This window comes from Mytilus edulis, chromosome 12 (genome assembly GCF_963676685.1).
Source record: "Mytilus edulis chromosome 12, xbMytEdul2.2, whole genome shotgun sequence".
NCBI classification, from domain to species: domain Eukaryota; kingdom Metazoa; phylum Mollusca; class Bivalvia; order Mytilida; family Mytilidae; genus Mytilus; species Mytilus edulis.
Window position 1 is genome coordinate 71202013 of NC_092355.1, and position 26416 is coordinate 71228428.

Below are 26416 nucleotides of genomic sequence, written 5' to 3' on the forward strand. Positions count from 1 at the left end.
TGACAATTATCGATGTGCTATCTTAACATAGAATAACAAAATGATAGCTATTTGTAGATGGCAGATTTTTGGGCAACTACAAACACTTCAACAGAAGGCTGTTCTATGAACAACAATTAATAATTGCATCTTAAAATTACAAAACAAATATTTCTTGACATAAAACATATACTTTTATCTATTTTTTTAGCATACAAATATCGATCCACCAAGATATATTTTGCTTTTGGAACAATTTTTTTATGATATGTAATGAATTTCAATTTTCAGGAAATATTGCGCATCTAATCTCTTATTTTTTGTTCGATTTTGAAATAATGCATCATGTATAAAAAGTTCATATGATCTTTTGGAAAATTTTATGGTACAAGAATAAGTAAATGGCCTTTTGTTTAATAATCGCTAAAATTGGAATGCTTATTCACGACCTTTAGCCTTGATTTAACAGAAAATGCACTGTACGATTTTTTTACGACCGGGCAAAACATAAATTACAGATTATTAGCTTTCAAATGATATATAATACAGCCGTGTGTTAGGTGGGTGCATTAAAGTCGTTAACTAAGCCTCTTTTTGATATAAGTTACTCGCCTATAATCGAGACATCTTAAGTATCGTTTAACTACTCTAAATAGTCAAAATGGGTTTTATAAAAGAGCAACCAATTAACCGCCAAAATAAAGGGGGGAGGTATATATTTTTTTCTGAGTCAGAATTATTTCGCGCGAACGTCTTTATTCATGTTTTTTTCGATGCCAGCACCAAATATCTTTTTTCAATATTTAACACTGTAATGGATGGGGAAACTCTGGATTCAGAATATTTTTTTTAGCATCTCTATCATGTCTATGACAAGAATGTTTTTTTTTTTTATCAAATTGTAAATTGTGATCAGAATATTTTTCAAGAAAAAATCCACACACACCCTTTTTGAAGTCAAATGGTCGGTCTTTATAACTGGTAGAAAATGTGTCCGCAAAATTGGCATTCAGTTCTACGTAATGAACATTTAAATGCCATATAATTTACAAGTGTGAACACATCTTATGTACAGGTAATTAAACAACGTTTAAAGATGTGAACAAATTTAATGTGAAACCAGTGTACATTACATCAAACTAAATGTAAACATGTTTACTGTACATGGCGTTTGGTGTGAACATGGCCTTAGAGAATCAAAAACGTGTAGATGTGTTAAGTATGTGAAACTAAGGCTAGATTTTATATTAGAGAGAAATTCCAAGTTTTTATTTTACAGCTAAATACAATCATGACATTTTCTTTAATTTGTCATATACCACATTTTCGAAACGATAATTAAATGTGGTATGAGTAACAATGAGAAAAATCTTTATCCAAATAACGATTCGTAAAAGAAAACAATTTTAGATCAAAAACCAGTCTTCAAACACGGAGCATTTGCTAACACCGAACAGTAAACTATAAATCATTATTTTAAAACTTTGCAAAAGAAAAAACCAACGGTATAATCTTTATAAAAATGATAAATTAGAAACACGTATGAAATAAATACTTATAACTGTCTTTAGATGTTTGAATTAACTTAAATGTGTGTGGATTGCTATGTATGGTACAATTGTCTAGTGGGATCAAAAGGTAATATGTAGGGACTTCGACAATTTCGTAAGAGAATACAAGTCTGTATCGTAAACGCCTAATTTCAAGTGGGTATCTATTTGAGTCTGTCATCATTTCAGTTACTAAGCTGGTGTTATGAGAGAGTTTGTATAAGAAGCGTGCTGTTCTTCTCTGAACGTTTTCTATTTGTGAAATTTGCTGTTTTTAATGCGAATCCCAAATAATTGTGCAGTACTATCATTTATGTCGGACAAGAGCTTTCAATGCATTATTTAGGTTTCGACGAAAAAATCCAAGATACTGATTTACTTTTGATGTCATGTTATCGATATGTTTGTCCCATGTTGAATTTGATTAAGGAGTAAGTTCTAAATATTTTGTAGAGTCGTTTTTAGGGCCTGCTTTTGTAATTTATAAGTGAAGTCAAAAGGTTACCACTTTTAGTTACCCTGAAATCGTTGCACTTATCATGGTGAAAATGGATGAGCCAGTCCTTCTTCCATCTGCCGACCGCATCTAAATCCGACTGTCATTTGTATGTGTCATCTGGTGTTTTCTTCCCCTATATATATTACTGTCATCTGCGAACATCTTAATGTACTATGTTCAATATATCCTGCAAAATCATTGATAAATATTAATCAAAATATTAAAGTTTGTTGATTTAATGTTGTTGGGTAATGATCAACCGTCAAAGGACGATTGATTAAAACAGCATTACACATGTACATTATCGGTTTTGAGTTCAACAGTCCTATACACAGACCTCATGCAGGGGGAGGCGAATAGTATTAGTGGGACATTCAAACTCATCAGTCGAACATACTTGACAATGTGAATGGTGAAAAAAAGAAAAACAATCAAGCAAGATTTCACAAAACACAATACAGAAAACTAAAGACTGATCAACACAATGTCAATCAACAACTAGGGGTTAGATAAGGTGTTCCGGAAAGGTAATCAAATCCTGCGCCATATGTGGAACCTGTTAGAGAAAGTTTTGCATAATACAACTAATATTTGTCTTCTCCATATTCCGAGCAAGAATTTGTATTATTGTTGTTACAATGGATCAATATTTATCTGAATATTTTATATTGTCCATGTCAGCATAATGAATATCTGTTAGAAGGATGCATGATCTATTTATTATTTATTTTACTCTTTAGCATGTGCAAAATCTCAGAATGAGTTTAAGTGCAGCGATGGTACTTGCATACCTGCAAACTGGGTTTGTAACGGTAATGAAAACTGTGAGGATGGCGGTGACGAGCTGGAAGCTATTTGCCAAGGTAGGATCATTGTATATATATATATATTCATAAAATTAACTTGTGTCTCATCACATAGGTTTACACATAGTAACCTGGAATGAATCTTTTAATTATAACATGAGCAACACGAAGGGTGTCTATCCTTCCGGAGCACCTGAGATCACCCCATATTTTAGTAAGGTTCGTGTCGCTAAGTCTTTATTTTTCTATGTTGTATTTTGGGGTACCATGGTTATCTGTTTGTCTTTTTATTTTTGAGCTATGGCGTTGTCAATTTATGTTTGATATATGAGTTTGAATGTCACCCTCGTATCTTTCGCGCCGCTTTTTTCATTTCTTGGTATGTAATGACAGGCAGGACGAGGACAACATATTAATTCTGTGATTTTTGTCATGTTGTTTGTCTTTTGGAAATTTTTCGGTTATTGTCAGTTAGTTATCGATTATTAGATTTGACTCTCACATTGGTATCTTGTGCATATCCCTTTCAAAGACAGTAATATAATACATGTAGTATAGTTCGTTAAATAAATAAACATACTTTTTTAAAGATAGTTATTTTAGATTAGACCATTGGTTTCCACGTCTGAATGGTTTTACCCTAGTAACTTTTGGGGACCTTTATAGATTGCTGTTCTGTGTGGGCCAAGGCTCCGAGCTGAAGGCCGTACCTTGACCTATATTGGTTAACTTTTATTAATTGTTACTTAGATGGAGAGTTGTCTTATTGACACTTATACCACTTCTTCCTATATCTAAATGTTTGACTTTTTATGCCCAAGTTATGGGCATTATGTTTTCTGATCTGTGTGTCTGTTCGTTCGTCCGTTCGTCTGTCCGTCCGGCTGTCCCGCTACAGGTTAAAATATTTTGGTCGGGGTAATTTTTGATGAAGTTGAAGTCCAATAAACTTGAAATTTAGTACACATGTTCACTATGATATGATCTTTCTAATTTGAATGAGAAATTAAAAAAAATACCAAATTGTCACGATCCACTGAACATAGAAAATGAAAGTGCTGATAGGGCAGCCGTGTACTATGGACACATTCTTGTTTATTCATATTTTCTATTTCTTATATATGCCTTACGATGCATTCTTTTGCGGTAAAAGGAAAGAATAAATAGGTCTGATAAATCCTCTGAAGTCATAATTTGAAAAAAAATACTTTTTGAAGTTCATATTAGAAATCTTTGGTATTGTTGAAATAAAAAATTAAAAGTTAAATTTGCAAAAACACAATGTTAACTACTTGGTCTTTCATTTTCAGGATGTTTCATTGGAGACAAAGACGCATTTAAGTGTAACGATGGGATATGTATTCAAAAGAATTGGATCTGTGATAACTTTCCTGATTGTTCGGAAAATGAAGATGAAATACATTGTCAAGGTGATTTATGAGTAAATGGTTTCATATATGACCCTTGAAGTTATCATTTTCTAAAAAATAATACATCGTTAATCTCACGTTGTAATTGGCCGTTTCAGAATTTGAAAAACCATGGGTAATTTCATTGCTCGTATCCCCAAAATGAAAATATAGTCACGTCATTGGATGAACTTCCATTGTTTATGACATTTTTACCAATCACGATGTTTTGAACACTTTTGGAAATATTACCCAGAATGCATTAGATTCTGAAATTGCAAATTGATACTCATACTTATAAAAATGCACTATATCCGATATATTGGTAGATTTAAATAGACTTTAACTACACATTTTTAAAGTCCTACGGAAAGAATTTTTCGAAGTTATAATTTCAAAAGAATTATTGAACCAATGCACGTATATTTACTACACTAAGATTTCTGAGCACTTATTGATATTTATTACAAACTCATAATATTAAATCGAAAAAACGTGTAACCGAGAGTTTATTAGCATCTAATTAATCTTCGAGTAATATTCTTAAGAATACTAGATTGTGACATTTTTGATAAACAATCAACATACATCATCGAGCATGTAAAACAAAGGTGAGATGTTGATTTGGTTTTTAATCTTTTATAGTTACATGTATTGTAATACTCTTAAATTTGTAAAAAGTATCTTACAATTCCAGGAACTGAAACAACACAGAATGAACTAACAACATTCGGTTATAATTCCACTAATCTCGGCAAAACAACAAACCCTGTCATAAAAACAACAGATGAGATGACAGTAATGACAAAATCAATGAGAAGAACGAATGATCGTCCGATTATTGAAGATTTCCAGACGACTACAACAAGTCTCCCATTGACAACAACAGACCATAAAACCTCAAGCATTGGTTTCGCACAACAAACAACAGACCACACAACCACCATCATTGATATAGTACAACAAAAAACAGACCATACAACCACCACCATTGATATATTACAGCCATCAACAGACCAGACAACTTCCATTATTGATATTGCACAACAAACAACAGAACACCCAACTTTCATCATTGATGTATTACAACCGATATCAAACCATACAACAGAAAGCATTGGTGTCGAACAACAAACAACAGACCTTACAACAACCATCATTGATGAATTACAACCGACAACAGACCATACACCCGCCATAATCGATATCGGTCAACCACCAGCAGACCAAACAACCAACATCATGCATATGGAACAACAAACTAAAGATCATACAACCACCACCATTGATATAGTACAAACAACAACGTTAACAGACAAAACTACAGCAAGTATTGGTGTCGTACAACAATCAACAGACCAAACAACCAACATCATTGGTATAGTACAACCGATAACATACCATACTTCTAACAGCATTAGTGTCGCACAACAGACAACTGACTACACAACCAATATCATAGATTTCGAACAACCAAAAACACACCATACAACCACCAACATTGATAGTGTACAACCGACAACAGACCATACTACCAACAGTATTGGTGTCGAACAACAAACAACAGACCACACAAATATCATCACTGATATTAAACAAACAACAGCAGACATTACAATAGCTAGCATTGATATCGCACAACAAACTACAGACATCACAGGTGTCATCACTGATATGGTACAAACAACAGTAGACATTACAATATCTAGCATTGATATTGCACAACAAACTACAGACAACACAAAAAACATACTAGATATGAAACAACAAACAACATCCCATACAATTGCTAGCATTGGTGTCCTAAACCAGACAACAGACAATACAAATACTACAACTGATACAATAGAACCAACAACAGATCAGTCAACTACTGTCATTGATAAAGTACAACCAACAACAGACCAAGCAACTACAAGCATTGATTATGTACAACAAACAACAGACCAAGCAACTACAAGCATACAAATAACAACAATTAGTGATGTCTCACCTTTTCAAGGAATCAAAGAAGCACAGCATGGTAATAGCTTTGTATTATTTGTGTCGTTTCTCGTTCTTGTATTAACTCCAATCAATAACATAAAGCTTTCACTCCGATTGGTCCATGAATATGTCCTTATTTAATATAATGTTTACACGGCGATTACAAGTGTTCGTGACATATTATAAAAACCATGAGCCACTTGAATTCTATATATTTTTTTAACAACTATGACAGTAAAATCTGTATGTATTTTGTATCACTCGATTTACAAGTATACACAAAACAGATGACTTATTGGAGTATACGTTTCTGTGTCATTTTGGTCGCTTGTGGAGAGTTGGCTCATTAACAGTCATACCGCATCTTCTTTTTTATATTTTAGCTATTTACATAAACTTGAATTATGTATTTTTTATCAAACATCATATATATTAATCCTGCTATTAGTTTTTTATACTTTAAATATGAGCATCCAATGTACATACTCCATGTGGAGATAACGGGAACAATCGAACAGTTCTAAGGTATTTTCGAACGCTTCGTCCTATTAATTATAGTATAACTAATCGCCGTATTTGAATATCAAAAATAAGACAACTTGTGACCGAACGCCGCTATGGATTAAACGAGTGCGCATCAAAAATAAGACAACGCGTGACCGAACGACGCATGGATTAAACGAGTGCGCAGCACTCGTTTAATCCATAGCGGCGTTCGGTCACAAGTTGTCTTATTTTTGATATTCAAATACGGCGATTAGTTATTCTTTTTATTACATTGGCAAATGGCTTTTTTTATGAAATTAATGTGAAAATGAAAGGAACTATATCTTTTTCCTACGCATTGACAATTTGTTTTGATCCGACGTTATCGACGTCTTGACAACGCCTATTGTTGTATGACGTCAGAGAGTGAAATAACCATGTTTATTTCACATGTGAAATTATCGGTTTTTATTTAACTCGGAAATCAATGTAACTCATTGCAACCAATGTAATAAAAGGTAATATCACAAAAAATCAGAATTCAAAGGAAAATGAATAACGGAAAGTCCCTAATCAATTAGCAAAATCAAATGATATAACACATTAGACGAATGAACAATAACTGTCATATTCCTGACTTTATACAGGCATTTTCAAATGTAGAAAAAAAACTGAAATGCTATGTTTGACTCTTTAGAATCGAAATAATTCCTTCATGTCATGCTCTATGCTCATTTCAACATTGTTAGGCAGTATATTTGAACAACTTTTTGTTTAGATTCTAAAAGAAATATCTCCGGCATAGTTGGTGGGTCAACCATTGTTGTAATCATAAGTCTTGGTGTGTTGATGGTCATAGTGGTTTATGTGAAATATCAACACCACAAGCAACGAACGTGAGTAATCAAAACAGATAACTTTAATATGTATATTTATAAATATCTCTGGCGTCCTATATATTGAAATATGCGGATAATAAGCATTTACTCTTAATTAGGTCTTATCAAGAAAAAGTTTTGTTAATAATTCATGACAAAGGTTTTAATAAAGGAAGCGAAGCACATACGTTTTTTAATGAAGATATTATTCATCTTAAGACTCGTGGTAACTTTTTAGCAACCCATTAATTATCCATTTTATAAGTATGTTTCGTTTATAGTAATGTTCGTTTTATTACAAAAAAAAATCAACTAACAATATAAAAAAGACTAAACGCTCTTGCTTTTAATCAGGGTTGAATGTAAAAAAAAAGATGCTATGTTGAAATTAAAAAAATGAGTTATTGTATTCAAGAACGCTTTGAATTAAACGGTTTGCGTCTAAAGTTAGACAAAAACAGTTAAAAGATGAACATTTACCATTTAAATAGACATCCAACAAACGAGTTTGGTATACTCATACAAAGAAAAATCTTTTTTATTCTTATTACAGGAGAACAATTCTGCCAATTCAGCAAATGAGTTAAAAGATTTGACTCAGTGGAGATATCATTTTTTTATTCGAGGATATTGGATTTCGTGGTTTTGTCAATCTCTGTATACAAAGCCAATTGAAAATATGCTATTTGCTGAACATTTGAATTCTCGGTTCATTTGTACCCACGAAACCCACGAAAAAATTATATCCAACGAATAACAATGAATGCAAAGTACCTTTTTAGATAGCAAAGCAAATTCAGCAGATACTGTTGATTCATTGTTGAAGGCCGTACGGTGACTAATAGTTATTATTTCTTGGTCAATTAGTCTATTGTTTTGAAATGTCTTATTGACAATCATACCACATCTTTTTCAAATGTTTTATTTTTTTTTTGATAATATAGAAAAATATTAAAACTATCCACAAACCCCATTTTTGTTTTATTACTTGTCTAAAACAGAAGATAAAATATGTTGATATGGTATCTTACTCGTCCCATTGAGTTCAAAGATCATCTATTGGTAAGAATATTCATCATTAAACTATTCATATGCTTACAATTATTTCGTAAGATATCAGGATGTATACAACTTTTTAATGTTTGAGTTAGGACTCGGAAAATTTGTTATTATAATTACTATACAGATTCATTTAAAGTTTTTCATTCGTTATTAGATGTGATCATGACAACAGCAAATTCCAAAACAAATGTTTTGCTACGTTTTGTACACATATTTTGGATGTAGCTAAAGTATCCTTTTTGTAAGACCTAAGTTACGTCTGAATATATTTTTTATATACATGTATGATCCTGAAGACATGTTTGTCATAAGAATGACCGCACTGTAACCATCCGTTCTACTATGGGTGCGGGAGGTCGTGAATTTGTTTCCCGGCCGGGTCAACCCAAAAACATTTGACTTGGCATTTAATGCTTCTCTGTTTATCACGCAGACTGTATGAGTGAGAACAAAAACTGGAATTTGATGTGACTGTCATACAAGCGAGAGGTTTAGCTAGCTATAAAACCAGGTTCAATCTACCATTTTCTACATAAGAAAATGTCTGTACCATGTCAGGAATATGACAGTTGTTGTCCATTCGTTTAATGTGTTTGTTCTTTTGATTTTGCCATTTGATTACGGACTTTTAGGTTTTAATGTTCCTCAGAGTATTTTTGTGATTTTACTTTTTGCTAGTGTTAAGAATTGTATTTCCATGTTTATATTGACAACAAATCGATCTTTTAATTGCGATTTCCTAGATAGAGGATGGGTTTTTTAATCCACAAGCAAGGTATTGACCGATAGTTGTTCACTAATTCAATTGTAATCATCAGATGGACTGTAACAAATGTGATGTAATATCTGTTACAGAGAACCACTATTATGTATCATGTATCACAGCACAAATCCTATCATTATAATGGAGTAAAGTATGTCAAGATATCTGCTCAGAAATATATCTTCTGGGTATTGAATAACAATATGAGAGGTTTTGATGGCTATAAAACCAGGTTTAATCCACCATTTTCTACATTAAGGAAACGACTTTGCAAATACAGGATTATAATAGTTGTTTTCCATTCGTTTGATTTGTTAAACTTTTGATTTTCTATAATGTTTTAAATGATGCGTTTTGTATTATATTTCATTTCATTTCTATATAGTTCTATGCTTTTATGTAAATGCGTGTCTCCACTGTAATATCAAGGGTAGACAAATCTCATAATGCAGGTTGATGAAAAGCCTATTTATTGTTTTTCATTGTTTTCTTTTTGCTTCTGGATATTACATTTGAAATACCACTATTGAATGAAAATATGATTTACGACTAGAAAACATTATAAGCAATGTTAGAAACAAACATATGACTAAATTTAATTTGTTTGTTAAAATCATTTAGAATTGTTCATTTGATACGTTGTATTTCAAGTTTTGTTCATAAAAAAAATACAATCAAACAAAGTAGATTTTTATATCATACTTACATGCAATGATTAATGAAGTTGGAAAAATAGTCGCATTTCGTCATATTGTGATTATAATAGTTACAAGTAATGATACTAGTATCCAAAGTAAAAGTCATCCAAGATAACTGGAAAGATATATACCTTAACGTGTTGGATTAACTTAGTTATCGAAATGTTTATGTTGTCTTTTCAAATAAAATGTTTTCTCTCCGTTATTACGTCTGAGTTATCGGAATTGAAAATAACAAATTCTCTTAATGTTTCCTTCTGTTGTCCAAATAAATACATATTATGGCGTCTGCGTATCGCATGCGCTTGCGATTGTTTGGCAAATAAATACAGTGTGTGTTAGAGTAAAAACCTGATATTGTCTGTATTTAGTTGAATGGGGACGTTGAATATGATGTCTCCTGTTGGGAGAATGCAACGCTCTTTGCAAGTAAAGAACCCATTGTAACAACTCTTTGAGGGGTCCGTAGATGGCCTGTTGCAAGGCAAATTTTCTGTCCCCTGTCCACTTTACCATCAGTTTGAGTGTAGCGATGGTACTTGCGTACATGAATTCGTAGTTTGTGATACTAATAATGACTGCCCCAATGGCGGCGAAGAACTGGAGGTTGCGTGTCAAAGTATGACAATTATATGTTTTATTAATGAGAACCTCGATAAATATAACAAATTGGAAATATATTATGATTGCTAGCGCGACACAATTCAAATTAAATTAAGGAAAACAACAAAACTCATCATAAAAAAATCATGTAGAAGCTATGATTAAAACTTTAAATGACAGACACTCGTTTCGTCTATAAAAGACAGAAACATTCAAAACAAAAAAAATGAACATAAAGTATTTTGTTCAAGTAGATTGAGGACACACACAATCAAAATACAACGAAGAAATCGTATTCCTGGAATCAAGAATCTCTATATCTGCTTAAACATAAAAGTTATAGAAATAGTCAATTCATAATTATGACAAAGTCTAAGAGAGAGGGAGACAACAACATGTTATAACAAACAATGGTCTACAAAAAGATATACAGATTACCAAACAATAACCTATTTGAAAAAAGGTAAATAAAAAGATATAAGTTATTTTAAAAATTGTCCTTACATGTTTAACCCCGCAACATTATTTATGCGTGTGCCTGTCCCAAGTCAGGAGCCAGTTATTCAGTTGTCGTTTGTTTATGTGTGACATATTTGTTTTTCGTTCATATTTTTACACAAATAAGGCCGTTAGTTTTCTCGTTTGAATTGTTTTACATTTTCATATCGTTTTTTTATAGCTGACTATGCGGTATGGACTTTGCTCATTGTTGAAGGTCATACGGTGACATACATATAATAGACTGTTTTTTTTTTAGCTGACTATTATTGAAAGGTATCGTTGATGCATCATATATTTTAAAAGAAATTTAACATTTCCAGAAGCAGGAAAACCATATATCCTAAAGGAAAAATAAACAACAATGCATACCACAACAAACATGTATAATGTTCCCACTTTCAAAATCAGCACGGCGTCTGATTCTAGGACGATTTATAGGACAACAAAACAATCCAATTCATTGACCTCGCGAGGGAAAAAAAGGAAGATCCAAAATGGCAAATACCATTGTATTTTAGGCACACTCACCAGCAGTGGTGACAAAAATGCAACTTCTTTTTAAATAATACAAATTTCGCTTGAAATGGCTTTTTTTTTCGTCATTTTGTCATGTCAGACTTTGATATATTTCCAATGCGCTATGGGTTTTTTCTCAGTGTTGAAGGTCGTAAGGTAACATATAACTACTAAAATTCACATTATTTGGTTTCTTGAGTAAAATATATCTTATTAAGAGTTATATCAATGTACATGTATGTATGTACAAATGATGTTTGTAATACAAATTTTCTTACTAAATACAATAAAGTGAAAACTGGAAATATATTAAAAAACACATACATTTTATAATAAAATAATATTTGTTGTAAAAATGCTATTTGCCAATGTCATGAATATAATAAAAAGAATAATTAATCAAAGAAGGAACTTATATCTAAATTGACAGATTGATTAGTTGCAATTGTTGTATCTACATCGGCTCCATAATCAACAAAGCTTCCATTGATAGTTTTGTTTTTTGACAATTTGTTTTTTACTTTGTTTTCATTACTAACATGTTCTGCTGTAGTTGAAACAACACCGGTAGCTACATCAGTGAATACGCTTGCAAGAAGATTTGTTCCACTCTCTTTAATATGTTCACTTATTGGTCGATTATCCTGATCGTCGTCTAATCGTTCCTCAATGAAACCTGTTACTGACCCAAGGACAGACTCTGTACTTTTATTAGTTACACCTTTCGCCAAATTTCTTGCCAACGACACGCCATATCTCCGCAGTCCTGTAACCAACTTGCCTTCTGTGTTGGTAGCAGACACTTCTGCAGAAAGACCAGGTACAGCGCCTTTTACTGCACCAACAACTGCATGGCCAACCACTTGCTTCAATGTTACATCGACACCATCAACGAACTTCTTTTCAGCATCGGCAGCGAGAGAAAATGCAGCTCCTCCGACTTTTTGGAACTTTCCTAACTAAGAAAATTAGGTCAAGGTCAAAGGTCAAGGTCATATTTTAGATTTTCATATGTCTTTGATTTCCCTATAATTCTTGAATGGTTATAGATACAGAAAATTTAAGCAGTGAAAAATGTTGAGTACTTCAAAGGGCAACTTTGTTACATTATGACTGTATTGGTTTTACCATTATGTAAGGGACATAACCCCCATTGATGGTTTATAAAAAGCCATTATTAGGCAAAACTCTTAAACAAAAGATCCTTGACCCATAGGGTCTTTTGCAATGACATTGTGAAGCAATGACCTTGACAAAGGTCACAAGGTCAAAGGTCGAGGTCATGTACATATGTGATTTGGGGCACTACTTGAAAATTTTTATGTGTGTTTGCCAACCAACCAACCAACCAATCAATCAATCAATCAAGCAATCAATCAATCATGAGCAAGATCAATCAACCAATAATGATCATGATCAATCAATCAATCAATCAATCAATCATGTTTCCGTCTCATGTGTTAATTATAGGGTTCAAGATCTTCTTCGTTTCTTTTTCGCTGTTTCAATTGACCCTAACCAACGTGTTTAACCAACCAACCAACCAACCAATCAATCAATAAATCAATCAATCAATCATGATCATGATCAATCAATCATGTTTCCGTCTCATGTGTTTAATATAGGATCCAAGATCTTCTTTGTTTCTTTTTCCGTGTTTCAATTGACCCTATCCAACGTGTATAACCAGCCAACCAACCAACCAACCAACTAATCAATCAATCAATCATGATCATGATCAATCAATCAAGTTTCCGTCTCATGTGTTTAATATAGGGTCAAAGATCTTCTTTGTTTCTTTTTCCGTGTTTCAATTGACCCTATCCAACGTGTTTAATCAACCAACCAACCAACCAACCAACCAACCAACCAATCAATCAATCAATCAATGAATCAATCAGTCAATCATGATCATGATCAATCAACCAATAATGAGCATGATCAATCAATCAATCATGTTTCCGTCTCATGTGTTTATTATAGGGTTCAAGATCTTATTCGTTTCTTTTTCGCTGTTGACCCTAACCAACGTGTTTAACCAACCAACCAACCAATCAATCAATCAATAAATCAATCAATCAATCAATCAATCAATCATGTTTCCGTCTCATGTGTTTAATATAGGGTCCAAGATCTTCTTTGTTTCTTTTTCCGTGTTTCAATTGACCCTATCCAACGTGTTTAACCAACCAACCAACCAACCAACTAACCACCTAATCAATCAATCAATCAATCAATCAATCAATCAATCAATCAATCTATATGACTGTTTATTCATGACAGTTTATTGAAGGAACAAACTCTCAATTATTCAAGAAAAAATGAAATTTAATATTGTTCTTACGTCACTTCTGAAAACAAAAATCCACATTTTCTCTGAAACTACAAGTACAATCGACCTCAAAATTTGCAGTCAGCAGGGCATACATCTACTGAAAGCTTATAATAAAAACTTGGTGCAGATATCTCTCAAAGCTTTTCCTAGAGAAAAGAAATGGCAATGCCGTAAAAATCGCTTGCTAGGTCCGTAAATCTCAGTAAAAACCTACAATAAAATGTCCGCTCCGAGATTGAAATACTAATCTGTGTTACAAACAGGTGCTGAAAAATGTACAATATCAGAAAATAATCAATAAATGTGTTTTAAAGTTACACCGGATCAATTAAATCCAAAACATGCACTGCCCGTGAACTGTCATCAAGTTGTCAATTTCCTACAATGACAAAAGAAATTACATTGTGTACATTCCATCTCTATACATGTTGTCTGTTCAAGGTCCCGACCTAAAAAGAAATTAAAAGACTAAGTTTTTCTTAATATAAACCCGCGTCACGTGATGTCTCCTCAATCTTGCGCGCGCGCTGTATCATCTAAAATAAAAGAAAAACTTTCCAAACTAAACATGAAACTTCTCCGGTAACATAATAATATAGACCCCATACCAAAGCAAACGAACAAACAAATAAACAAATACCCCCCCCCCCTTTTCCAAATCAATCAATAAAAAAAAATCAATTATCCATTCATCAGAGGGGAAAGACTGCCTTACAATTGTTTTCAAAACAATTGCTTTATATTTATTATTTTTTTTTCCGCCAAATTTTGTTCTGGCGATAAATGTTTGTTTCGCAATATGTCGCTTAGATATTTCTCATATGTTATCGTATAGTTTATGCGCTTTTAAATTTCACCCTGCTAAGGCGAACCATTTTCTTTGTAAGAGTTATCTCCCTATTCACTGTTTATCATCAGAGTGCATCTCCTTCGTAACAAAAAAAGATATCGACAAAATTCTTTTTACAAATTGTTCGTTACATCCTCAGTAATTTTTGGCTTATTTGGATCGAAGCGATTTGATGAAATTTTATAGGAGTTATCTACCTTTACAGAATAAATTTGTCGATATGTTTTTTTAACTCATAAACCGTTAACCGTATAACCCTGGAATGTTTTTATTTGAGTCCCCTGGGTCCTTACTTAGAAAATTAGGTCAAGGTCAAAGGTCAAGTTCAAGTTCTCAATGTTGACTATTCCTTTTTTCAGCATTTTCTCCAACACCTTTAAAGATATGTATAAAAGAACAAGTGCAAAATGTTTGCTTAATTGTAATGTTGATTTGTAACATTTGGTCTGAAACAATCTAATGGCATCTTATAGGAGTTAGTGCCCCTGAAATGTGTAATTATCATGTTTATTGATGTTTACTTCAACTTGGTTCATTATATAGCCATATGACCTTTACCAAAATGTTGAGTGACATATGACCTTGAAATTTGTCAACCGGAAGTGACCTTGGAAAAACCGGAAGTAGCCATTTTTGCACATTTTTCTTGAAAAAATACTCGGAATCCATATATTTTGTGATATAGATACATAAACTGATTACTGAAGACTACAAATGACTTCCAACAAACCGGAAGTAGCCAATTATCTCCAATTCTACATACAAAAGTATATAGAAACTATATATTTTTGGAATCAGTGTGAAAGAAGCTATCATATGAGACTGGAAGTGACATTCATTTCACCGGAAGTAGCATATTATCTCTCTTATTCAACTCAAAATTAGAATAAACCATTATTTATCGCATCAGTATGAAGAAACTATCTTATCAAAATTTCTTTGATGTGGAAAGACTTTCAATTGTTCTCTGAACAATTGGTTTTTAATTTTGCTATAATTTCAACTGGCATCGAAATAAAATTTCGTAACATTCATTGAAGTATAGTACAGCATATTTGGATCAGTGTTCCTACTCCATCTGCAGAACCGATAGCCTATGATAGGTGATAGGATGTTCAAAAAGGCTTCAAATGGACAGTTTTACCGTAAGATATCGGTATACCGGAGTTTACACTATGGAATGTTTTAAGAGAGGGAAAAGAAAGAGGACACTAAATAAAAACCAGCCAACCCCATTATCAAAAATTTAAACAAATGAAATCAGACTGCAATAACTAATATTGCAAAGAATTGAAGATTGAGTATAACATGAACTACAGACATAAACAAACGAGGTTGACTTGAAGTACACGTACTCCGTAAGGCTCATCAGTGACACTAGTCTGACAATGGATATACGTCCATCATCATGTTATTTTAAAATATCTGAAATAACTATCAGAATACTATGAACATTTTGTATTTAGTATCATAAGCAAGCAATTAAAAGGTATATCGAAAGAATATGTAAGTGTCTTTGCTCTACTAAATAACCATAAATCAAAACTTCAAATCAAATGTATATTAAGCAATCTGAACAGCAGTGCTTTCTTCGTATACTTGATCATTTTAAATCGGTCAAAAGGTAAATCCTAGGCGATAGGTTTAAGTATAAAGCACAACGTGTTCTTTTTACGTATCGAAATGATCGATAAACAATAGTGTAAAAGACATTGACAATTTGAGTTTCCTTTGTTGATGATGATTATTTGTGTGTAAATGTCCAGAATGAATGTTTGTTTTGTTATAAAAAGGTGTTGAAATCTCAATCTTACAAACACGAATTTAGCCTTGGAAATATTTGTCCTTCTTGCAATATACAATACACAGGTACAATCACATTTATTAAACAACATGAAATCATAATTACACAAATGTATACATGTCTTTGACAATGATCAAACGGAATTATTAATTTAAAATTATTTATCAATCGATTGATTGACGTTCAGTAGCGTACCTTTAGGCCAATAAAATCATCCAACATAAAAAAATAGCCATAAACATTGAACTTTCTTCCGAGATGTAAATAGTCATCTTCAACATACCAAACACAAATGAGACTTCGAAAATTTAAACACTATGAAAAATTAACTTGAGATAGACAACTGTGTGTTTCATCAAAACTGGCACTCGGAAATCACTCGATATTAACCCTTTACTATAATGCCAAAAGATTCAAGACAAGTGCTGTTTATTTCATCAGAACGCAGAAAATAACATCGTCAACATCAAATTGTGAAATTGTCCAGTAATTTTACAGCGCATTACATTCACGATTAAGGTCAAGATCTTGCTTGGGAGGAGGGTTGTACGTGTTCCTCTCTTCACTACACATAATATATAGGAAGTAACTGTATCAAGTATGGCGATAAGGATTCTATATATGTGCAAGATCCAGTAACTCATAGATAGAAAATAAACTGACAACGCCGTGGCTAAAAATAGAAAGACAAACAGACAAACAATAGTACAGAAGACACAACATAGAAAACTAAAGACTAAGCAACACGAACCCCACCAAAAACTTGGGGTGATCTCAGTATGCTATGAAAGGATTCAAAATGACAAGTAAAAAAACTCAATCGAGAAACCTTACGATCTGAATGACGAAGACGCCGACGCCACTATTAAACAAAGTAAGGAGATGTGGTGTGATTTCCAATAAGACAACTAGCCACCAGAGTTTAAATTAAGAGGATGTCACCAATCATAGGCAGCCGTATGGCCTTCAATAAATCTTATAGTCGGATATAAAAGGCAACTACGTGGAAATATGACAATTCGAACGACAAATGTAAAGTGTCGGTCACACCCTATCGTATAGCTCGATCGGACGCCGAACGAATAACTTGTTTTAATCCGTTTATTTCGTTAGAAGTCCATTCATACACAGGTAAAATAGCTACGGACGTTTTACGTCCGTAAAAAATCCGTAATACGTCCGTATTATACGGCACGTCTACGGACGAATAGTACCACGGACGTAAAACGTCCGTTGCTTCCCATCCGTAAAACATCCGTAAAACGTCCGTAATACAGATATTTAGTACCACTTCCGTAATACGGACGTTTAGTACCACGTCCGTAATACGGATGTTTTGTACCACGGACGTATAACGTCTATTATTATTATGCATTATAATATATATATATTATAGTTTATAACACACTTATTGTAGTATATATAACACACTTATTATAGTATATAGTATAGTTTGATTTTTATGTAACAGTTGCATTGTATTGCTGAAACTTTTGATGGAGCTGTCAATGATAAAATGCTATACTTTTTTTTAAGGTGATGATACTTTTTATTTGCATTTCCTTATATCATGTATATAGTCTCCTAGTGTTCTATCTAAAAAAAATATTCTGTCAGATGCAATACACATACAAGGATTTTGTCATAGAACTTTCTGTCATACAGTGACTTGTTGTTTAACAAGTTGAATATTGATGATATCTTTTTAAACATTTTACATGCTATTTCAAGAGTAAATCAACAATAATCAGAAGTATTTCAGTGGTGGTCTTTGGTTCATATTTAAAGAATTTTGCTTTCATGTATTAACTTGATAAAATAAGACTTTTCGTTTTCTCTATTTGTCATGTCCAAACCTTTTCACAACACACTATATAGTTCATTTTTTTCATTGTTGGAGGACATATGGTGACCTATAATAGCTCACTATCACATCATGTGAACTCTGGTGGATATTTTTCTCATTGGCAATTCAACCAAATGTCCTTACTTTTATAAGTCCTTTTAATTATATATCAAGAGTAATTGATCTCAAGAGTATAAATTGAGAATACTGTAATATTTCCTTTTTGCATTTTTGAATGTATCCTTTTTCTTCAAACTTTCTTAGAACAAACATAATCTTCAATCTTCTTCAAAGTTAAAAATTTTATTTCCAAGGATTAATATTCACATTATAATTTCTTTACTTTCCAAGTCTATGAATGTCAAAAAAAATGTCTTCTTTGTAAATTTAAACGTTCTATTTTTTGTAAAATTCCCAAGTTTGTGAGGTAGTCTTCTATGTCCTGTATTCATGGTATTGGTTATTCTTCACCATGTTCACTGTGATGGTAACTGAAATAAAATATTCATAAAGAATATAAATCTAACTTCCATGAATTACATAAGCTAATTGCTATATGTTTGCAAATTCATTCTGTTAATGCAAAATCTTTAACTGGTCGGTTTTTTTTTGCTTATTTTAATGTCCAGTGGCAAATATTTTATATTTTCTAAATGATAACAACGTTAACTTATCAATACATAATATAGGCCAGTCTGAATAGGTAAGTTTGTAATGTAAATGCTATGATAGTCTGAATTTCTGACATCTCAAGTGTGTTTGTATGGAGCAGAAGGAGGCGAGCAGAGTAAGGCTTAATGCATGCATTGAATCAGAAAGTGAGAAAAATAAGCAACAGTGTACATGTACAATTAAACTTGAAACAGTTTTAGGTAGATAACATAAAACTATTTAAATTAACTGCAATTCTACAGATGAACTTACTTTGATATCAGGTCTGTTTTGCAGGGCATTCACACCTACATGACATACATGTTCACCAGTAATATCAATCCTTGCCAATAATGTCCTTTCCTTTCATTTGGTAACAAGCTAAAATTGTATATAATATATATAAATTAATCAAGAAGTCCAAACAAAAACTACATGTAGTATGAACCGATGCTCACTAATTTATACCTTTCCTACATGTATATACTTTTACTTTTAAGTAAGTTGAAACAAAATGTAAGCCAACAACAGAAAGAAGATCAAGTTTAAGCTTATAAAAAAATCCTATATATGTGCAGATTTTAATAAAAGAACAACCTTTCAATGTACCTTGGCAATTGATAAACTTCAATTGAATCATAATTTCCTGTCAATATGCACATCTACATAGTATGTCCTTATTATCTACTTAGTTTCATGAAATTCTGTTGTGTGGATTCAGAGGAGTTGCAATGACTAACTGTTGACGTAGTAATAAAGCAAATAAGTTCAAAGGGGCATAACTCCTAGAAAAAAAAAAGAATTGTAATTTCCTGTCGATATGCACATCTACATAGTATGTCCTTATTATCTACAAAGTTTCATGAAATTCTGTTGTGTGGATTCAGGGGAGTTACAATAACAAACTGTTGAAGTAGTACATTAAAGCAAATAAGTTCAAAGGGGCTTAACTCCTAGAAAAAAATTGAATCTTAATTTCCTGTCGATATGCACATCTACATTGTATGTCCTTATTATCTAAAAAGATTTCATGAAATTTTGTCGTGTTGTTTGAGAACAGTTGTGATGACAAGAAACAGGACTGGACGTCAGACAGACAGGTCAAAAACATTATACCCCCCAAAACTTCATTGAGTGGGACATAAAAATGCTGAATATCCTGAAACTTAGTTAAATTGTTCATAAATTTTTTTGTAAGCTCCAATTTGATTTTTATAAATTTAAGTTTGTCAGTTTCTGAGTTATAAGATTTTCTTCATACATGTCATAAGAAAAGGGGTGACTTTCAAGTTCTTGGAAATAAATGTATCCTTAAAATTTCGTTAAACTTTAATGACTGATTTATAGCTATTAAGAAAACCTTCTTTTAGTTTTCTTTTTATAAATTTCTGATATACATGTGACATTGAGAAATTATTGTTTGTTTGCAGTCTGACAACAGATTAATCAATTATTGCGCAACAGCCCAATGTATTGCACAACAGCAAGAAATCTTTAATTGAATATACATGTAGATTCAATTCTTGAATTCATATAAACTGCTACTTTTGCATAGGTAATGTTTCTGTACTTAAAATCTGTAGTACTGGACATTTACTTTTGATATTTAGTATCATAACTTTCTTTACTTAAAAAATTATTGTAACATTTAGGTACGGTACATGTATTGTACAGTACATGTACTTGTTTTGTACTATAATTTTTTGTACAAATAATACCCACATTCCATGTTTGAAAATCGTAATCAAGGAAAAGAATCTCAAATTTGATAAAAATAATTAAGCATGTGTTCTTCATTTTGTGGTTTAAAGTTTCTTTAGACAAGTAAGATGCTGAAAGAATATAATATACAGATATAAACAATACCAAATTTTCACATTATTTTTTCAAAATGGTCTCAAAGCTTCAAATTTGCAATTTCTTTAATGAAAAATGCACAAACAAAAAAAAACTACCTGTAACACTTTGGTTTTGTACATTTCATGAGCAGGAGATTATATAATTTAGTCAAATACAAACTTATAACTCCATAAAAGTATCGTGCTTAAGCCTTTACATAAATTTCAAGAAAACCAACCAAAAACTGACCAAAAAAGGACTCATTTTTGTGGAGTTATCTCCCCTTCCAATGTTAGTTTCCAAAGGAAATATAAAATGCCACTTTTGAGTTTTCCTCTAGTTAGATTTTATGGGACTTTTTTCTGTGTATATAAAGGGCATAACGCTATAGATTTGAACTAAAACATTTTCTGTTTTAATTAGTTTGAGGTTAACCGTTTCCTCCATAATGATGCTTTTTGACCCCATCCCCTTTACTCCATAATGACGCCTTTTGACGCCTGTGTAGTACATCAGTTGAAATGCATTGACTACAAAATGTCTGCATATTAAAAAAGACTTAAAAAAAATTGTATCCAATATGAAAAGGATATTCATGAGAATATCTGACTTGAATTTCATTGATGAAATGTTCGTTTTCACAATGCATTAATACTTTAAACCTGATGATTTTTTTTTATTGAAAAAATCCTATGCGAATCAAGTATGTAAAAAAAAAATTCCATGGAGGAAAGGGTTAAATCTTAGTTAGACTGGACTACAAATTGTTCATGGTTTTGTAAAAAAAATAATTTGTCACTTCTAACTGTTAACCTGGATAATTTTTAAACTTGCCCACAACAAGAATCAAAACTTAGAACTCTATGACCTCAAAGTTTAAAATAAATCTTGGAAACTACATGTACATGATTTACCGAGTTTGACAAGAGAGCAAAATTATCAAATAAACTAGGCATCATTTTAATATAAACATACCTCTCATCACAAAATTATTCATTGACTACTGCTCCTCTGTGCTCATATGTACATAAATCAATGACAATCTATGAATCCACTATATAATCTAGACAGCAATGACCCAAATGAATTCTGTTCTGTTGCTTAGCTTCTCCTACTTCTCAAAGTACTTGTACTTGTACATTCATTGAAAATGATAAAAGAAATAATGTTTAATGAAATGAAGTTATAATATCAATCTGCCAAAATTGCATTTAATATTTGATCTTGCAAAATTGGCTTAGTTTTGATCTTTTAAACTAAACCAACAAACTTTCCCTGAAAAAAAAAGGATAGCTCTTCTTAACCTGGTAAACATTTTAACCCCAGGTCAAATTTGCTCTGAATGCTTTAGTTTCTGCTTTCAGAGATAAATGTATTAGCCAACCAGATGCTCTGCAGGGCGCAGCTTTATACGACCACAGAGGTTGAACTCTGAACGGTTGGGGCAAGTATGGACACAACATTCAAGCTGGATTCAGCTCTAAATTTTGATTGTGATTAGTTGACACAGCCATAGGTTTAGGACACAGAATGAATGTGGTGTAATGAACTTAAAATATTTTTTTGCCTTTGAGCAATTCACTATGCTGTTGAATATTAATCCTCTCAAAAAAAATGTTTGAAGAAATTTTCTTTTTATTTATGAAATCTGAAATGAGAAAAATTTACCCCCCTCATTTTTTTTTCACATCCCCCTTTCCCTTTTTCCAAAACTGATCTCAATTCAAATTTCTTATGGAGTTTGCAACAATAACTACTCATTTAAATACATCATAAAATATTAAAATGTAACAAAAGGTGCTTGTTATCACTGAATGCCAGTAAAGATTGTTTTAATTTATCAGTTGGTAGTAAAAGTGAATATACATTGTATATTGTATTATAAAACAATGATTTTAGTTGATTTAACTACTATTCTGGACAAAGAAAGATAACTCCAATCAATTGAAAATTTCTTGCTATTGCACAATATTGTGCAATTAGATATTTCTTGCTATTGCGCAATATTGTGCAATTAGATATTTCTTGCTATTGCGCAATACTGTGCAATTGAAAATATTTGCTATTGCACAATACTGTGCAATTGAAGATTTCTTGCTATTGCACAATACTGTGCAATTGAAGATTTCTTGCTATTGCACAATACTGTGCAATTGAAGATTTCTTGCTATTGATGAATACTGTGCAATTGAAAATTTCTTGCTATTGCACAATACTTTATATAATAATTTTGGATCCTAATTTGAACCAACTTGAAAACTGGGCCAATAATAAAAAATCTAAGTACATTTTTAGATTCAGCATATCAAAGAACCCCAAGGATTCAATTTTTGTTAAAATCAAACTTAGTTTAATTTTGGACCCTTTGGACTTTAATGTAGACCAATTTGAAAACAGGACTAAAAATTAAGAATCTACATACACAGTTAGATTTGGCATATCAAAGAACCCCAATTATTCAATGTTTGATGAAATCAAACAAAGTTTAATTCTGGACCCCGATTTGGACCAACTTGAAAACTGGGCCAATAATCAAAAATCTAAGTACATTCTTAGATTCAGCATATCAAAGAACCCCAAGGATTCAATTTTTGTTAAAATCAAACTAAGTTTAATTTTGGACCCTTTGGACCTTAATGTAGACCAATTTTGAAAAGAATCTACATACACAGTTAGATTCGGCATATCAAAGAACCCCAATTTTTAAATTTTTGATGAAATCAAACAAAGTTCAATTTTGGACCCTTTGGGCCCCTTATTCCTAAACTGTTGGGACCAAAACTCCCAAAATTAAACCCAACCTTCCTTTAATGGTCATGAACCTTGTGTTTAAATTTCATAGATTTCTATTTACTTATACTAAAGTTATGGTGCAAAAACCAAGAATATTGCTTACTTGGGCCCCTTTTTGGCCCCAAATTCCTGAACTGTTCAGACCTCAACTCCCAAAATCAATCACAACCTTCCTTATGTGGTCATACACCTTGTGTCAAAATTTCATTGATTTCTATTTACTAATACTAAAGTTATTGTGCGAAAACCAAGAATAATGCTTATTTGGGCCTTTTTTTGGCCCCTAATTCCTAAACTGTTTGAACTAAAACTCCCAAAATCAATCCCAACCTACCTTTCGTGATCATAAACCTTGTGTCAAAATTTCATAGATTTCTATTCACTTAAACTAAAGTTATAGTGCGAAAACCAAGAAAATGCTTATTTGGGCCCTTTTTGGCCCCTAATTCCTAAAATGTTGGGACTAAACTCCCAAAATCAATCCCAACCTTCCTTTTGTGGTCATTAACCTTGTGTTAAAATTTCATAGAATTCTATTCTCTAAAAAGTATTTGGACGACAACGACGCCAGACGACGCCAACGTGATAGCAATATACGACGAAAAATTAAAATTTTTGCGGTCGTATAAAAACTGCATTTTACCCATATGTTCTATTTTTAGTCATGTTGGCATGTTACTTAGCAAGAGGGGTCATCCGACACATATTTCTAACTAAATAAGTGTAATTTAGTGGTTCGATTTGTCTTATGTTGCTGTTATCTTATTTTTTTTTGGTTCTGTTTTTTATATTTTACATTGTATAAATCAGTCTCTTAGTTTTCTTGTTTGAATAGATTTACAAATTTGTGATTCTTATATAGGGTCCTTAAAAACTGAATATGCAGTATTGGCTTTGCTCATAGTCATTGTTGAAGGATGTTTCAAATCCTAGCTGGAACACTTTAAGTGACCTATTGTTGTTAACAGTTAACTTCGATGTCAATTGATTTCTGGTGGAGAGTTTTCTTTTCTCGTTAAACAATATTTTATTTTGAAAATAATTATGTAATTTAAACATTATTATCATATAAATTACAATATGACAGATTTATAAGTGGAAAAAGTGAATTTACACTTTTAAAAATTCCTCTATTTTCTCACTCACTATCACCATGATCACCACATTTTTTGTATTTTTATATTAACATTATGTACATGTAAAGCAGACCTTTCACCTTCTCAAGGAGTCCACTTCCCATGTACAAGAGGAGGCCCAAACAGCTTGATTTTGAGACGAGTCAGCTAAAAAAAAAGTTCAAATAGATTATGATACACTAAATAAATACATAAATTACATGTACATAATAATTTATTAATAAATATGAATCCACAATCATGGTTTCAGAAATGACACATCAATTTAAATCAATAGATATCATACATCTCCATTGGCTAGAGGTACATGTATAGGGAGAGGGTTGAGATCTCATAAACATGTTTAACCCCGCCTGAATTTTGCGCCTGTCCCAAGTCAGGAGCCTCTGGCCTTTGTTAGTCTTGTACTATTTTTAATTTTAGTTTCTTGTGTACAATTTGGAGTTTAGCATGTTTAGTATGGCGTTCATTATCACTGAACTAGTATATATATTTGTTTAGGGGCCAGCTGATGGACGCCTCCGGAATTTCTTGCTGCATTGAAGACATGTTGGTGACCTTCTGCTGTTGTCTGCTTTATGGTCGGGTTGTTGTCTCTTCGACAAATTCCCCATTTCCATTATCAATTTTATGTTTATATTAAATTTTTATATTAGTGTTTTCTAATTTCTGGGTAGTCTAATAGTCCAAATTATTATGACGTCTTGAAAGGCTATTATTATTATTTTTTTTACACTTTACTCTAATGACTAATTATGTAAGGCGTCAAATAAAAAAAATGTAATAGCCTTTCAAGAAGTTGTAATTATTTGAACTAGGTAGTCTAGATAAGTACAAATTTATGTAAATAAGGGCAAATTTGCAGACTTTTATTTTTTATATAAATTAAATATTAATTATATTCATTTGGATTTTACCCAAGTCATGCAAGATGGGCAAGGCCATTCTTTGCAGGAGTATATTTTACAGATTTTAACCCTTTTTATAAGTAGGGCAATTTTTTTTTAAAGCAGAACGAGTTGGTAAGGAAGCCACCACTTGACTTTTATGGGGTGGGGGCTATGATAAAAATGTTATCCTGCATTTTTTTTTTAAAGTTGACAGAACTCCAGTTCCGCATATTTTTCAAATAACATCCAAGCACCCCCCACACAGTCACAGGCACTTGTCTCAGAAAAAAAAATCCTATATACCTTAATGTGTTATATTAAGGTATATAGGGAATTTTTTTTCTGAGACAAGTGCCTGTGACCCCCCACCTCCAATAAAACTCGCATGGTAGCTCCCTTAACAAGTGTGGGACATTTTTAGAAAGGGAGACGTGTTGTTAAAAAGTAGGCCGTTTTGGCAGTGGGTCGAGTTGACTTGCGTCCGTTCTTGCCAATCTTCTGATCTTTGTCAGACTGATTTCTGGTTTGCATGCAGG

The 26416-nt window shown here is 32.2% G+C and overlaps 3 protein-coding genes and 1 long non-coding RNA gene across 4 annotated transcripts in view; 2 read left to right on the forward strand and 2 right to left on the reverse strand.

The window, feature by feature from the left end:
• The window catches only part of LOC139499281 (uncharacterized), a 740979-nt gene that overhangs the window by 199931 nt on the left and 514632 nt on the right, over positions 1-26416 (forward strand). The gene's annotated exons all lie outside the window — the stretch shown is intronic.
• LOC139497819 (uncharacterized) lies at positions 1162-6370 on the forward strand. The gene is made up of 4 exons (XM_071286054.1): positions 1162-1198; positions 2769-2891; positions 4145-4264; positions 4941-6370. The coding sequence occupies exons 1-4, from the start codon at positions 1162-1164 to the stop codon at positions 6368-6370; spliced, it is 1710 nt and encodes a 569-aa protein (XP_071142155.1).
• On the reverse strand, positions 18856-22218 carry LOC139499046 (uncharacterized). Its single transcript, XR_011658089.1, has 3 exons — positions 22037-22218; positions 19496-19603; positions 18856-19062 (listed from the first exon to the last, which is right to left on the reverse strand). It is a non-coding gene; the product is annotated as an uncharacterized lncRNA (long non-coding RNA).
• LOC139497820 (uncharacterized) overlaps positions 25075-26416 on the reverse strand; it is a 48462-nt gene continuing 47120 nt past the window's right edge. Inside the window, exon 11 of the mRNA XM_071286055.1 lies at positions 25075-25137. Coding sequence (XP_071142156.1) covers positions 25075-25137 — 63 coding nt within the window. The remainder of the gene's footprint in view (positions 25138-26416) is intronic.